Source organism: Sitophilus oryzae, unplaced genomic scaffold (assembly GCF_002938485.1).
Source record: "Sitophilus oryzae breed Bouriz unplaced genomic scaffold, Soryzae_2.0 scaffold_738_pilon_pilon, whole genome shotgun sequence".
In the NCBI taxonomy this organism is placed as follows: domain Eukaryota; kingdom Metazoa; phylum Arthropoda; class Insecta; order Coleoptera; family Curculionidae; genus Sitophilus; species Sitophilus oryzae.
The window spans coordinates 1,930,396-1,946,397 of record NW_022147349.1 but is presented as its reverse complement, the minus strand read 5'-3'; the positions used below and the strand labels follow the sequence as shown (position 1 = coordinate 1,946,397).

Below are 16,002 nucleotides of genomic sequence, written 5' to 3'. Positions count from 1 at the left end.
TCCAACCGGTGATAATTGTGAAAAGTGGCATTAAAAACTTAAAAGCTGTGCTGTGAACTGTGAACTGCAAAAACCATCCTGGATCGTGGCATAACGTCGGTTTCCAATGTTTCATAGGTATTTCATACATGCGTCCTTATATAAAATAAAGTTTCTTGTATGCAATACACTGTCTTTTATTTATAAAATTAAACGAAAATAATAATAAATTTGAATAAGCAATATTTGGGCGATATAATTCCGGAAAAAGCCGAACCGCTCCGAAATTTTCAAAAGTTTTGGGTCGCGACCGTTGCAAGAATAGCGCCAAACAGTGTTTACATTGTCCTTATGGGCACTTTCCAATCTAAACTTGTTTCATTTATCTATGGGTGATTTCTTAAAGGTATAAATAACGACATATTTTGTATTTTGAAATTTTGCAACAAGTTTTTGGGAACTTATTAGTCTTCGATATAACTACATATCCTGCTTTAAGGTTTTAAGAAATATTTTTTTGGAAACGATGTTTGAACTAGATTCATTTATAGGGGATATATTTTTTTGTTTAGATAAATACGTTAAGATTTGTTAAAGTTCCCTCCCTCTTATTTAGGTTACGAAAGGTTATTTGCGAAAGAATAAAAATGGGAGGCTGACTTGCAATATTTTAAAGTCCTGTTTTATAGTTTTAAGGAATGTTTTTTTAGAATGATGCTGGATTGTTGATTTGTTGAAGTTCTCTCTTTTATTTAGGTTACTTATTTGTAAAATAATAAAAATGGGAGACTGATTTTGTGATATTTTAAAATCCTAAGTATTTTATAGTTTTAAGAAATGTGCTTTTTTACAATACTTGGGGAACTAGATTCGTATTTATAGAATATATTCTTTTTATATATTTTTTTAATAATAGTTTTAGGTTTGTTGAAATATTCTTAGGTTTTGTTAATGAATACAAACGAGAGACTGATTTTATTAAGGTTTAAAAATCCTGTTTTATGTTAGTTAAAGAATAATTATTTATTTTACTTTTACTTTTATTTTACACCAAACCTAACCAGTTTTTCAATAAAAATGTTTAAATGTCATTTACCAAAGTTGTTTAATATTTAGTTCACCAGTTTGAGTAGTTTTAATTTTTTATCAACAAAAGTGAACTTGTCACTTTGACAGCGTCTGCCACAGAAACGCTGTCAAATATTTCGTCTGCCATATGGTTTTTAGTTAACGTACTAATAAGGGAATACACACACCAAAATTAATGTGTAAAACTTTTCGTTCACTTTATCGTAAAATATGTCACTTTGACAAGCGTCTGCCAAAGTTAAGCTGTCACATAGGTCGTCTGCTTTCTTCTAATTTAAAAAATACCCTTGTACTTTATGTTATTTTACCAATTTAAACGATTATAAATATTGTTTACTAAGAGTGAGCTTGTCACTTTGACAGCCTCTGCCACAGGAACGCTGTCAAATATTTCGTCTGCCATATGGTTTTCAGTTAACCTACTAATAGGGGAATACATCCACCAAAATTAATGTGTAATAATTGTCGTTCACTTTACCGTAAAATATGCCACTTTGACAGGCGTCTGCCAGGGTTAAGCTGTCAAATAAATCGTCTGCTCACGTGATTTCGGCACATTCTTAAGTTGTTTCTTTAGGTGAGTGAATATGAGTTTTGATCAATATTGTTCACCAAATCTTAAAACCACCCTTTTTTAACTGCATCCCCCTAGTTAAAGCTGCCACTTTGAAACGGGAGACGGTCGATTTTAATTTGTCTATACCATGTATAATTAGACCATGTAGGTGAAAATTTTGATAAATATCGTTCACCTCAATGTTTGCCAACTCCTATACTATTGAAGGTTTTCAGAGGATTTTTAAGTCAGTTTCTTCTGTTGTTTCACATGGATATTACATATATATACATCATTATTATTAGCTGTTTCCGATTTTAGTTTTCTGTTGGGTTTTGTTGGTTTACATTTAGTTAGTTCACGGTGTTCTTAGTATTGTTTTAGTTAATTCAGCTATTCAGTTTAAGTTTCTTGTTGTGATTTTATTTAAAATACTTTTAAAAAAATGTGCTTTCAATGGATGAGAAAACATTTCACTAAAAACTGAAGAAGATACATTTTTTAGATTTTCTAGGCCTAAATTATATCAAAAACTGTGGGTGTTTTTTTCCGAAAATACCTAGATTTTCTAATACGAAAAAAGCGAATTTAAATAGACATACAGTTCGATCAAATAATCGACTTATTAACTACATAAAATTTGTAAAAATATTATACTTCTATGCCAGGTAGTAATAAATTTTCATGCCAACTTTCACCCCTATATCAACCCCGAGATGAGGAATTTTCAAAAATCGTTTCTTCTACTCTATACTATTGCTTCCCAATTATACTTAAGCATATTTGGCCAAATTTTAATTCATAAATATTATGTACTTCTAAACCACATAGTAGTAACGAATTTTCATAAAATTTTGCCCTTAATTTTACCCCTTTAGGAAATGAGTTTCGAGAAAACGCTTCGTAAGTATGCCACACCGAAATATCATACTTCTATACCAAATATTAACGAATATTTACAATCATTTTTCCCTTATTTTAAGGGACGGATTTTTTATTGAATCCCTAGAGAAACCTTTATTGTGTAATGTTTTGAATGAACAGGTTTTTATTTTATGTTTTGCTTTATAATTGTTCAGCCCTAATTTTACCCTCTTCGGGGATGAATTTTCATAGTCGCCTCTCATATAGTCATTGCGTTACTTAAGAAACCTTTTGAAATTATTAATAACAAAATTATTGTATATTCTTCGGACGAGATTTTTACAAATTTTTATATAAATTTCCACCACTAATTTCACCTCTTTAGGGGATGAATTTACCTTTGTCAAAATATTAAACTCCCACAACCAATTTTTACGGAATGTTTGTACCGACTTTTTCCCTTTTTTGGGAGATGAAATTTAGGGGATAATTATAATAATTATAGTTCGTTCCAATGGAGCTGAGAGCACAGAGCGCCTATAATAAACGGAAAACGGAGGTCGGGTGTGTCAACAAATTTTTATCTCTTATATTGCAAATGTATTTAGACTAAGAAGAAAGAAATTGTGACCCAGACCACCCTGTAATCGGAAGTATATGTATAGGAAGTAACTCCGCTGCCGGCGCCGGCTTCCACAATTCGGGAGCATAGATGCCGGCTCCGAAAATAAAAATGTTAACGTCAGAGACTAACCAACGCTAAACAAATGTAAATTAATAAAAACCAAACCAACCCCACCAAATAGCTAACCTATCCAATGCAATCAACACCAAATAACCAACTTAACCAACGCAACTAACTCCACCAAATAATCAATCTAACCTCACCAAAAAGAGTGAAACCAACGCAATCCGTATTTTGATTGCTATTAAATATTACAGCTTTTTTTAAAAATAAAAACAGCAGTAAAAAAATAAAAGAATTCTAGTTTGGCGTGAGATTTGAACCACGGACCTCTCGTTCACGAAGTCATGGCCTCAGTCTCAGTAACGGAGCCACAGCTGCTCTTGCAAAATTGGCTATAGCTAGGCGTTACTTTCCGCCATTCTTTCAGCCGTCAATGGAACCGGAGCCGGCAACCATTAAGGGAACCGGCGCCGGCAGCGGAGTCACTTTCTAATAATTATATAGTTAGAAATTATATAATATAAAATAAGAAATACATAAAAATACCTAATAGTAAAAAACCTTTTTTAAAATGTATTAATATCTTTTAGTTATTATTAATTACTAGCGTGTACCCGCGACTTCGTTTGCGTCGAATTAATCATTTGTAATGGTGATGATAAAGCAAAGCAAGAATTTCCATTAACATACAAACTGGATAAAATGTTCTCACATTTATGTCCTGAGCCTCAGAAAAAAACAATATGGCGATATTATTATATAACTTGGTAATATTTGACAGGTAGTTTCATCTCGTTGGAATTTGACTTTCGAAAAATCTGTTTGCCAAAAATAATTTTTTTACGTCAAGCAGTTTAAGCAGAATCGTAGTTAATCAATTACCCAACTTTTTGGAACACCCTGTATGATTTTTTAAAAAAAATCAAAATATGTAAAAAACAAAATAAATTATGCGTGTCCAAGCGTTTTCTCGAAAGACTAACCGTTTTTTAAATATCAAATATTGTAATATTTGAGGGGCATTTTCACCCTCTTGGAATCGAGAAACCCCTCCTTATCGAATCTCTGCACCCCACAGTAAATCCGTGTACCAAAAATCAGCTTTAAACGTCAAGCAGTTTAAGCAGAATCGTGATTACTCAGTGGTCATATCTTATGAAACACCCTGTATAAATTTTTAAAAAATCTTAAAATATGTAAAATAACAAAACAAAATATACGTTTTTAAGAGTTTTTCCGAAAAACTTATCGGTTTTTAAATAAAAAATATTCTAATATTTGAGGGGTGGTTTCACCCTTTAGAATTCGAGTTTCGAAAATCCTTCTTATCGAACCTCTACACCCTAAAGTCAATCCGTTTTCCAAAAATCAGCTTTTTACGTCAAGCGCTTTAAGCAGGATCGTGATTAATCAATGACCAGATTTTTCGAATCACTCTGTATACATTTTTAAAAAATCTTAAATTATGTAAAAAAAACAAAATAAAATATACGTGTTTAAGCGTTTTTTCGGAAACTTGACCGTTTTTTAAATAAAAAATATTGTAATATTTGAGGGATGGTTTCACCCCCTTGGAACTGGAATTTCGAAAAATGTCTTCTTATCGAACCTCTACACCCTAGAATCAACCTGTATGCCAAAATTGAGCTTCTTACGTTGAGTGGTTAAGAATTTTATATATATTAGTAGGTATAGATTGTGAATGTATCAAAAATTGAAAAAAAACTAATGAAATTAAAATCATCTCTATTTGATTCCGAACTACAAAATTCCCTCTCTATTTTCTACACAAAGGAGGCGTGGCTTCTTAGTAAACGAATGGAGGTTACTTTGCTGGTCCGCTGTAAAATTCGCCTATATGACAAATCTAACGGAAAAATTTGCCTGGCGCATTCGCCAAAATGTAATTTTCACATTTGCATTGTTTGTCGCATCTGTTTAGGTTAGTCTGTGCTAATAGTCATCCTAGAGTCTAGCTTGTGCCGCCCTCTATAATCTAAATAAACGAGGGAGTGGATAAACTATCGGTAATATATGTCGATGTATATTTAAAAATAAATTTAAATTTATATTTAAATTTAGTTTTATATGTACCTTTCTTATGTCCCATTTTAATTAAGTTTTTTTTTTATAAAAACAAAAACAGCACTGAACTGTCTGACTGAACAGAACAATGAAGTGAAAATTTAAGATTTAAGGTTATGGTTCAATACAGTTGCAAAAAAGTAGTGACTCGACGTCCTACCAACGTAAGAATAAGGAAATCTAAACAACGTTGGAATTAGTAAAACAGACGACGTTTGCATAACGTTGGAATAGGTCCTGAACCTGACGTCGGAAAACTCTATATTGTCCAACGTTGTAACTACGTTGTTCGAATCACCTAAAGATCACTTAAGCAAAAAAGGTTACAAGACAACGTTTATTCGACGTCGCAGAAGCTTCTACTTTGCTGTAGTACTAGTCCAACGTCGGCACAACGTTATAAAAACGTTTAAATTTATTTTAATACCCAAGGTAGGGAGCTAACTATTTTTTGTAACTAATCCAACGTTGTGTTTAGTAAACATGTGGTCGCAAGTCGTGAAAATGCTACTTGGGCTTTAATGCGATGTTAAGGTCATCCGAGGGCGGGCCATATAGTTAGGTTAGGTCGAGTCCACACCGGTCCGCAACAATATTAATACGTATGTATATCTTGTAAAAGATCCGAAAACTTCAAAATAAAAAAAAGTTTGCGTTGAGTTATCGCGTGTTATGTGTAAAAAGTGTTTTTAAATTATCGCGATTACTGACACGTTTCCTCGTTATAAAAAAAAAACATCGTTATAGACACCCTAACGATATCCTTATAATTCCATTTTAGATGTTCAGAAACATATCCAATGATTTTATCTAGTTATCTATTCGAAAGTCTTTTAAAAATAAGTGGTTTGCGATCGTGATTTTACTTTACTTGATAGGGAAAGGCGTACCGGAGAAATGTGGCAACGCCGCAACAGCACACCGTCGCATTTCTCTCACTCCCACTTAATAAGATCCCTATGCGATTTACTTCCACACATGTAAATATCGACCTAAAAGTAAGAGTTGCCAGCACGGTATAATAAGCCGGCATCAGCCGCTGAGCCATTTGCGACAAATGTACGCTATAGTCTCCTTTACCTTCATTCAATGATTTTGATAATTATAATATAAAATCTGTCCAACCCCAGGATCCATGACAGTGAAAATTGCGTGTCATTTTAATTCACAGACAAATTGTGTTTTCTGTCATTTTTGGATGTCATCTATTTGAAATCTTCCCTGGCTTGTTATACAAACTATATGCAACTTCCTTACTTACTAGTTTTGTACCTTTTGTGAACGTTTTAATACGTTTTTTTATAGTTAGTTGGCATGATATCACCCTTATATCACCTAAAGAAGTAGCGTCCACCATAGGCGTAGGCGAAAAAATTATCAGAAATATAAATAAAACTTATTCACAACTAAATAAGTATAATAACCGGAACAGTAAGTACTAAATTAACTTTTGTAACCGTTCGAAAAAAAAATATTTGTGAAATAATAAAACAGAATTATAAATTCACTGTTTGCAGACAAATGGTAACAATTTGGTCACGGGTGCTATTGGACCTTGTATTCTTTAGTCATTGTGTTTTATTTTATTTTTCTATTTGAATCTAGTTGAGCACAACGAACCAAGATTAAAATACTAAACGAATAGTAAAATTTATTACACTAATCACCTACTAATTACCAAATATAATTTTATTACATGTGAAATATTAAAATGAGTTTAGAAGAATACAAAGGCCGTTTATATCATTCTATATGCAAAGAGATCATTTTTATCCACATTTTGCTATAAGTTCAAAAAACGCAAAAAGTTAGATCACATATGCCAAACTAATCTCCAAAAGGAACCTATAGATATTCTGTGCTATAAGGGACCAGAACTGCAATAAGTCAGTTTTAAAAAGTCTTAAGTCATTTTTAAAATCAAAATGATTTAAGTCTTAAGTCAAATTCAACATAAAGTTCAAATGATTTGCCTTTGACTTATAAGTAATTTTATTTCAAGTCGCAAGTAATTTTTGTAAAGACTTAAATCAATATAACGTTAACGTTATTTAAGTCGTTTTTATGACTTAAGTCTATATTTTTGACTTATATCATGATGATCTGCAAGTTAAGTCAGTAAAATGACTTAAATCAATATAATTACCCTCAAATCAAGACAACCAGAATTCAATTTAAGTACCTTTTTTTAAATGTTAATATTATTTTTTTTGTATTACCAATTAGCGTTTTAATTACTACCCATATAACACAACACAATCCTATAGATATCTTGAGGATATCCACCAAGGATATAGTAAATATCTTAGGGATATCCAAAAACCAGAGGAGGATATTTATGGGATATCCAGATGGGACAAAAAAAGTCATCTTCAAGACATCCCTAGGCAAGCCTTTTATTTACGATTATTTGGGATATTTCTAGGATAATACAAGGATGATGTTGGAAGCATTATAGAATATTTTTAGGACATTATATGAGGACTGTTATTTGACAATACTTACTTCATCCTTAGTTTATAGTAAAAACGTTCGCGATTTAGTTTTATTTAGCCACATTTTGACGTTATTCATTGGATATTTTTATTAACAGCTCTAAAATATACCTACATATTATGTAAATGAATTTTACGTCAAAATTTAGAAGTTTATTTGTATGAGTTAAGAGTTTCAATTTATACTGTACCATCGAAAAAAAAAACGGCGTTCAATTGGCTTGAAAATTATACGATCCATGACATTCCCCATATAATTTTATATACAAAATAACAGCAATCTTCATTTCCAAGCCACCTCTGACGCCGTTTTTTCGATCGTATGGTATTATACCAGATTATACTACCCTTTATGGAGGGAGTCTAGCAGTTTATGTCTAGCAGCAACTGTTTACATCAAAGTCAGCACACAGGATACAGGTATAATTTCTAACACCACACATTCCAGAAACTCACAATTTAAACACAAAAATAGGATTTCTGTTTGAATAGATCAAACACGAAAATGGGTTTAGGGATAAAGAACAAGCGCTTTTTAACAAATTTTCACCTATAACTTTGTCACAAATTTTTCAATGTGAGACCCTGAGTCGTTCGTCGTTTTTCGACATTAGTTGAGGTTAGGATAGAATTTCTGCTAAAACAAGGCTAGAACTATGAGTATAAGAGAAAACTAAGTCAAACTCAACCAGTTTTGTTAGTTTCAGTCATTTTTAAGCCCATTCAATATCGACAAACGACCGAATTCACCTCGAATTTCACTAAATCAAAGAACTGAATAATACACGATGCAAAAAGAAAGAACTGTCGAGATGGATTGTGGAAAATTTTTTGCGCGGGCGTTTTAAATTCTCTGTATTACTGGGAGTGGCCAAGCTCATAAATATCCAGATTATCCAGAAGATACCAATAGGATATTTTGTTGCCTTGACGTAATATATATATATATCTATCTGTATGATTTATTGCATTTTATGTAATATAAAAAGTAGTACATTATTTATTTTTCCTAAATATCTAAACGATATTGTTGGGATATTTTATTATAATGAGCATGTTTGGATATCTCAGCTGGATGTACATTAGATATACGACAGAGATATCCATAGGATATTCTATTCTGAGACATCTACAGGATTTCAGGATGTCTGGAGGATATCCTATAGATGCCTTTATAAGATGATCTTATAATGGGACATTCGGACATTCTATGAATATCCTGCGGATATTGGGTGTTATATGGGTAAGTATCATATTATTAATTTATTCTAGATGCAGATGAGACTAAAACCAATTAACAAAAAAAACAGTTAATTTTCAGAACAACTACAAACCCAAAAATATGTTTATTTTTATAGAATTTAATCGATTTTATAGCCCGTTATATGTGTCCATTACAGATAGATATCATCGAATACATGTCTGAATATACTCTTCAATATTCGAGATAAACTTCTTTCGTTCGTCTTTCGGGCTACATAACGGACTCAGGGTTTCACTTGAAAGACAACAGACTCACTACGCACTCGTAACACGACAAATAATCAAAACCAGTTTCGAAAAACTAACATTTTATTAACTAATAGTATTGAGCATTGTTTTTTTTTTAATTTTTTTAGTCTGCTGGTTGGATACCGCCTATTACATTCAGGCTGAGAGCGTCGCGTCGCGTTTGCGTCGCGTCTGTGTGTCGAAATGGAAAACTAACATTTTATTAACCAATAGTATTGAGCATTGTTTTTTTTTTAATTTTTATAGTCTGCTGCTTGGATACCGCCTATTACATTCAGGCTGAGAGCGTCGACGTCGCATCGCGTCGCGTTTGCGTCGCGTCTGCGTGTCGAAATGGAATCAATTCACTTAACTTAAATTAGACCGTTCGTTCAGGCAGACAGCGTCGCGTTTGGCGTTGCGCTAACGTCCGCTGAGCGTCGGGGTTCGAGTTCAATGGGGCGGACGCGACGCGACGCTCGAGGCTCTCAGCGTGAATGTACCTGCCATGCAATGACAGTTTTGAAAAAATGCTGCTGTTAAATTTATCATAAAAATATATAAAAATTTTACTTAAGCCAGCCTATTTTATAAAAAGACTTTAATCTTTTTATTGACTTAAGTCTTTTCTAAAAGACTTTAATTTTTTTCTATTTCGGAATAAAGATTTAAATCACTTTCAAACAGACTTAAATTTTAAGTCCTAAGCATGTCCTAAGTCAGCTTTCGAAAAATGACTTAAAATCAAATGACTTAAGTCATTAAAATGATTTAAATCAAAAAAGACTTAAGTTTTCTGTGTACTTGCAGCCTTCTTGCAGCTCTGTAAGGGACTATTCCTGATGACTATTCCATTGATTATGATAGACATAAAACAAAAGACGAAATTAATCTCAAAAGTTATCAGCGGTTATTACCAGAGACATTTAATCATAAATGTCTTTGGTTATTATAGTACTATTCTTTTAAAAGTTCCTCAATATGGCCGACCTAGTTACGAAAATTGGTAATTTTTTTTTAATGAAAAATAAGTTGGCGTTAGTGAATTCAGAAATTGATTTACTCTTTGGTTAACAATAATATTTTTCAGGATTGTCAAGTTGACGTTAAAGTTAGGTTATTAGATGGTTGTCATAAATAAAAACATAGATTATTGAAATTATTTAATAAGAATAAAGGCATTTTACCGCAGATCCGAAGAGATTTTACTTAAAGGTATTTTATAAACTTTCTCAGTGAGAATATTAACACCCCTATTTCTTATATTTCAGTTAAAGGGACGTAAGAACTATAGGAAGTAAATTTTTGTTTTCATGTTTTGACGATATCTGAGAGTTCCTAGAATTATCAAGATTATTGAATAATTATAGTTGTTTAATAAGTGAAATTAATAGAAGACTTGGAAATAGGATCATGCTTTTCATGTTATAGTTGATAGATCACCCCATTTCACTTAATTTGTTTTTATTTCAGTACAGTTAATCACAAATTGAATTGATGTGTGCAAAAACAGCGATATATTTTCAAACATCTTATTTAAATAGTTATAAGGTAATAAATTTTGTAGATATAATTTATGAAAATTTATAATATATAAAGATTAGAACACAATCCTCTGAAGGAAAAAGAAATACTCAAAAACTCATTAAATATACTTTATTAAAAATAACAACATACAAAAACATCCATGCAAACTGTAATAATCAGAACATTATCCACATTATACCTTTATTAAATTTGTGTCCACACTCCTGTCAGGAAAGCCAGAAATGTTTGTTTAAATATTGACTTATTTTAAATTGCCAGAAACACATCAGAATATATCACAACCACAACTATAGGTTAATCAGTACTAAATTTTATACCTAGTAAGTGATGCATTAACTAACAAGTATAGGATAAAAAACAATTATTAATATAGAGTGTACTATACAATGTCCTGCTTATTTATGAAATGACTTTCCCTTCAAATGTGAGGAATACCAGTAAAATAAAACATAATTTTTGGTTTGGTTTGGTGTTTGATATTCTAACTACCTCTATTACAAACCTTAAGTGCTTTTAGTGACTAACTATATTTTTTATTATTCTTTGTTTATCCTGTAAAGTAAAAAAAATATATATATATTTCAAGAAATATAAAAACAATGCAATAGATATCAAACAGATTCATAAAAACTACTTACAATTATTGTACATAATTATATATTTCAAGTGTTATTTGATGTTTGGTCCCATTACCAACATTACCTTATTTAGGTCTTCTCTACTAACTCAACTTTTAAACCTGTTTTAAACCTTCTTTATATTTTAAAACTGATTTACAACAATCTGTAATGCCGGCGCTGTTTCCTGAAATATAAGAGTTTTAATGTATTTATTATCATATAGTACATATATTACAAACCTGAAAATTACGAGGAAACTTCTCAAATTAATTAGAGACCTTTTTACAAACATCTGGACTAATTTATTTTCAGGAATTTGTGAACGAGTCAATGTTTTCTAATACGTTTTTAAGCGTTTTACACATTTTGAATATCTTCCAGCCTATTCGTCAATTCTTGATCGGTGAAAAGATTATTTATAACTATATAATTAGTACTGCAGGTTAAATAAAAGAACAAAATCAAGTAGAATTTGTGAATAAAAACTCAAAAAATAATGAAAATAATAACAGTAAACGTCAATGTCAGCCAAGTGTCAGGTGTCAGAGTTCAATTGGATTTACCACAGATTATCAATATGAACGATTTGAAGTACAGTCGATTCCAGTTTAGAGATTTTCGTTTTTTAAGCCTCCCATCAGGGTTCGGAAGTAGTTAATTAAGACGTAATTTACCTGATTAACTACGTGTAGTTTTCCTTCAAAATCTACGTCTTTTCCCGTTCATTAACTACATGAAAACTACGTTAATAAACTATGTATTGAGATTATGAATAATTTTCATTTGTATGAGGTGTAATAGAGATAATATTATATTTAAAGCCATATTTCTTCTGTTTTCTTAAATACATTATGTGTTTTTAAAGCTTCAACTTATTATAACTTCACCTCAAACCTTTGATATTTAAAAGTTACATACATAGGTTACATAAACTACACCCTCTACATAAACTACATTAACTACATGTAATGTAGTTTATGTAGTTTTTAAAAGTAACATGTAGTTTTCCGAACCCTGCCTCCCATACTGAAGTCCGCCATATTGGGAAGTTTTAAATGAATACAAGTATACCTCTGGTTATTACCTATTAAGAATAAAAAGTTATTACTTATTGATCGTCCCTTGTGGAGATAGCGCGAACATGGCGGCCATCACATTGGAAATTTTTTGGATGCGTCAAGAAATGCGCACTCGTCGGAGCCACAGTGCAGATAATTTAATTTTTATACTTTCTCCCATCTCTATATCTTTGACATATAGTGACAAAATCTTACCAAAGATTAAAATTAGTAATCCTTTGAACAAGTCTATTTTCAAAAATTTATGTCAATAATTTAACTTGCCAATTTGTCATTTGTCATCTTATTTTTAGTTTAAAATTCATGATAAAAATTTGTTGTACATAGCTGCTAGTAATTAAAGTAAAAGTGGGTAAATATTAATTTTTCATTAAGTCAGAATTTACTGACAATTTTCTACATAAAAACCAAAAAAGGGGCGGGTACAAGGGGCGTTTAGATTTAGAAGTCTTGCAAATTATGGCTGAGGATAAACTTGATCCACCCCCTTTTTTTGAAAATGTTAATATTAACAACGGAGACAAGGAAGAAGACCTTTTTGTTTCTGCTAGACAAGTACACTGATACAATTTCTAATTTTAAAACTTAATATTTTTTACTGCCGCTAATTTTAGGGTCCAGTGGAAAATAGTACTCACCATGTAACAAATGGTGATAGCAACGATGCAGACATTTCACATTTAAAAATGTCCGAGTCTAAGGCTGAATTGGAAACCATACCGATCAGTCATGAACCTGATTCTTTAGAGGCGGTAAGATTTTTCATCATACTTAAAGATCTCATCTATTTCTAAGAAACCTTGTACAAATGATAGTGGAAAATTTCATCTAGGTACCACATTTAAACAATAAATATTTTATCAGTAAATAAAACATTTCTAGTTTTTATGAATCAGCACTAAGGTGTGCTTTATTGATTTCTTTATTTACAGTTGTAGAGTGATTCAAAATTTAATATAGAATGGTTAACTACTAAAACAATAATAATGGAATTATATATTCCATTTTACCTCTAATATATTTATTAAATATTTTTTTCAGGCTGAGTTGGAAGGTAGAGATGAATTTCTAGAAATATCAATTGGAGATACTCAAAAAGTGGGTGAAGGTATGGGTGCCTATGTTGCTTACAGAGTAACAACCAGAACTAATATGCCAATATTCAAGAGGACAAATTTTACCGTTACTAGAAGATTTAGTGATTTTCTTGGTCTTCATGATAAGCTCACTGAGAAATATTTAAAAGTTGGGAGAATCATTCCACCTGCACCTGAAAAGAGTGTGATAGGTAACTATTATTTTATATTATTATGTTCTTGAATCTCGGGACTTTCCGGTATTTAACGTAGCCGCGGACTTAAGTCAAGCGTCAACGCTTTTTACTGTGTATTTAAGACTTGTCGTGTAATATTACATGTGTGGAGGAAAAACTGTTTTTTTGAAATGGGTTTATTAATAAAGTTTTGTGCAAAGTTCAAGGCGCTCTTTCAAGACTATCATGTATAAAATGATTTTGGGGATCAATCCATTAGTTTATACACTATTATTGGAATATAAATTTTTACAATGTCGACGTAGCCATGCATTCATGAGCCTTTATTTCATCTTACTAAAGGGTATTATATTATTCTCTCAAAATTTTTTCCAGTGTTTTTTTCTTGAATTTGTGAATTTGTTATGGATATCTCTATTAAGTATGTCGTTTTGGTTGGTTTGTGGATGAACGTGATGTCTGGTTTTGTTGTAGTGTGTGGTTTTTGTCTGTTGATTATATCACCAGGTTTTCCAGCTTAGAGCTATGGGCCTGTCTTATTTCGTTAGAACGTTTTAGCTGCTTGAATATTTGTTTAAGGTAATTATGGTGAATTATAATTAAAGTAGCAGTAATGAAATCTACAACAAAAATAATATTTCTATTGCTTATTTCTTGAATGGAATTATTTCTGAGCAAACATCAGTCGTGTGTGTCTCTCTTGCCTGTGGTTATTGTTCATGAAAAATGCAAAGTATAGTGAGTGCATCCCGACCGGTTATAGTGATTCTTAGTTTCGGTTTGCTTGTACAAGTCTGCATTTGTTCTATGGAGAAGTGTTTTGGGGTTTTGATTATGTAGTTTCTTGGTAATCTCGCTTGAGACGCGCTATTATGAGTCTGGTTTCCTGAGGCATTGCTAATTTATGTAATCTCTCCTCCTCTCGTCCGATGGTTCCCAAACAGTCAGTATTACCTTGAGTAAGCCATGCATTGGATGCTGCTATGTCAATGTATGGTTGTGTTAGTTGGTTTGCATGTAATCAAATGTTTATCCATTAAGGGCTTGGGATTTCCATTTTTCTCTCGCATTGTAGCGGTGCGTGTTATGTGTGTAAATGGGTAAGTTCAAAGAGGAGTCAACTGGGGTGATGGGGTGTCGATGTGGAGTTGAAGTGTTAGGGGGAGTACACTTGATGGAGTGGAGGTGAGGTTGAAAGAGAATAATTGGGAGGGGGTGATTCGGGATAAGTGGTTACGGGGGGATAGAGGGCTGTGGTGAACGCTTCGTCTCTGAAAAAAGTGATGTCTCGATGGTGTGTGGTGTTGTTTGCTTGTAGTATCATGTTCTTGTCCGATAAGTGTCCCCGTTGCCGTGTCATACATTTTCTTTTTAGTCGTAGAATCTTTTCTGTTACCCGCGTTGTTATATATGGTGTGTATACGGGTACTTGTAGCATGTGTTGTATTGCTTGTTAGAGCCTGCGGTCAGAGTTCTTTCTAATTCTGTGATGTCACTCTCCATTTTACTCACGCCATAAGCCTTAATGAATAAGGTTACAGGAACGGGACGCGGAGTAGCATTAGGTATTTATTGCTCTTTTCATCTTTGGGTGTTCTCTAACCGTGCGACTCCAGCGTTACTAGCTTTTATCGTGAGTAATATTATATTTCTATTTGCTGTTTTGTATTTGAGCTATGTGCTGCTCATGTTATTATGATTACAGTGCTTCTCTAATCTCTGGTTTTTTTGTAGGTTATCACTCGAGAGTTAGCGCTGAGCGCGCTCTCATTGATATTGTTGTTTTCATTCTCTATTTCCATTCCATTCTCTGAGTATTGTTATTTGGTGAGTCTGTTTATTAGAGAATGTTATTTTATATAATTTTTATATTATTTAATTTATATCTATGAAAAAATACATTTATTTTTCTTTTTTGATTTTTATTTTTTTTTTTTTTTAATATACATAAATATATTCTCTCCCATTAATACTTAAGTATTCCATGATAAATTATGACCGTTTTACAATTTAACATTTTTTAAAAAATAAAAACTATCACTGGTTTTTTTTTCGTAAGACATTAACATTAATATCTTATAAGTTAGATAAAACAAGTAGACTATCATGTGACTAATACTACTACCTCTTATGATTTCTTAACTTTTTAATACAATGAATAGAGGTAGTGCGTTTTACAGGTCCCTGTAGTCTATATATACTCATCTAGTACCTCAGTCAGAGACAGAGAGATCG

General features: G+C 32.0%; 1 protein-coding gene across 2 annotated transcripts in view; it reads left to right on the top strand.

Moving 5' to 3' along the window:
- Window positions 1-12,735: 12,735 nt before the first annotated feature.
- LOC115888454 (sorting nexin-2) overlaps window positions 12,736-16,002 on the top strand; it is a 38,678-nt gene continuing 35,411 nt past the window's right edge. The window contains exons 1-3 of one of the 2 annotated variants that reach the window (XM_030908197.1): window positions 12,736-13,049; window positions 13,109-13,246; window positions 13,536-13,782. In XM_030908197.1, the coding sequence (XP_030764057.1) occupies window positions 12,954-13,049; window positions 13,109-13,246; window positions 13,536-13,782 (481 nt within the window). In that variant the 5' untranslated portion in view covers window positions 12,736-12,953. Of the gene's footprint in view, window positions 13,050-13,108; window positions 13,247-13,401; window positions 13,459-13,535; window positions 13,783-16,002 lie in introns of those variants that run through there. The other variant, XM_030908198.1, reaches the window with a different exon arrangement.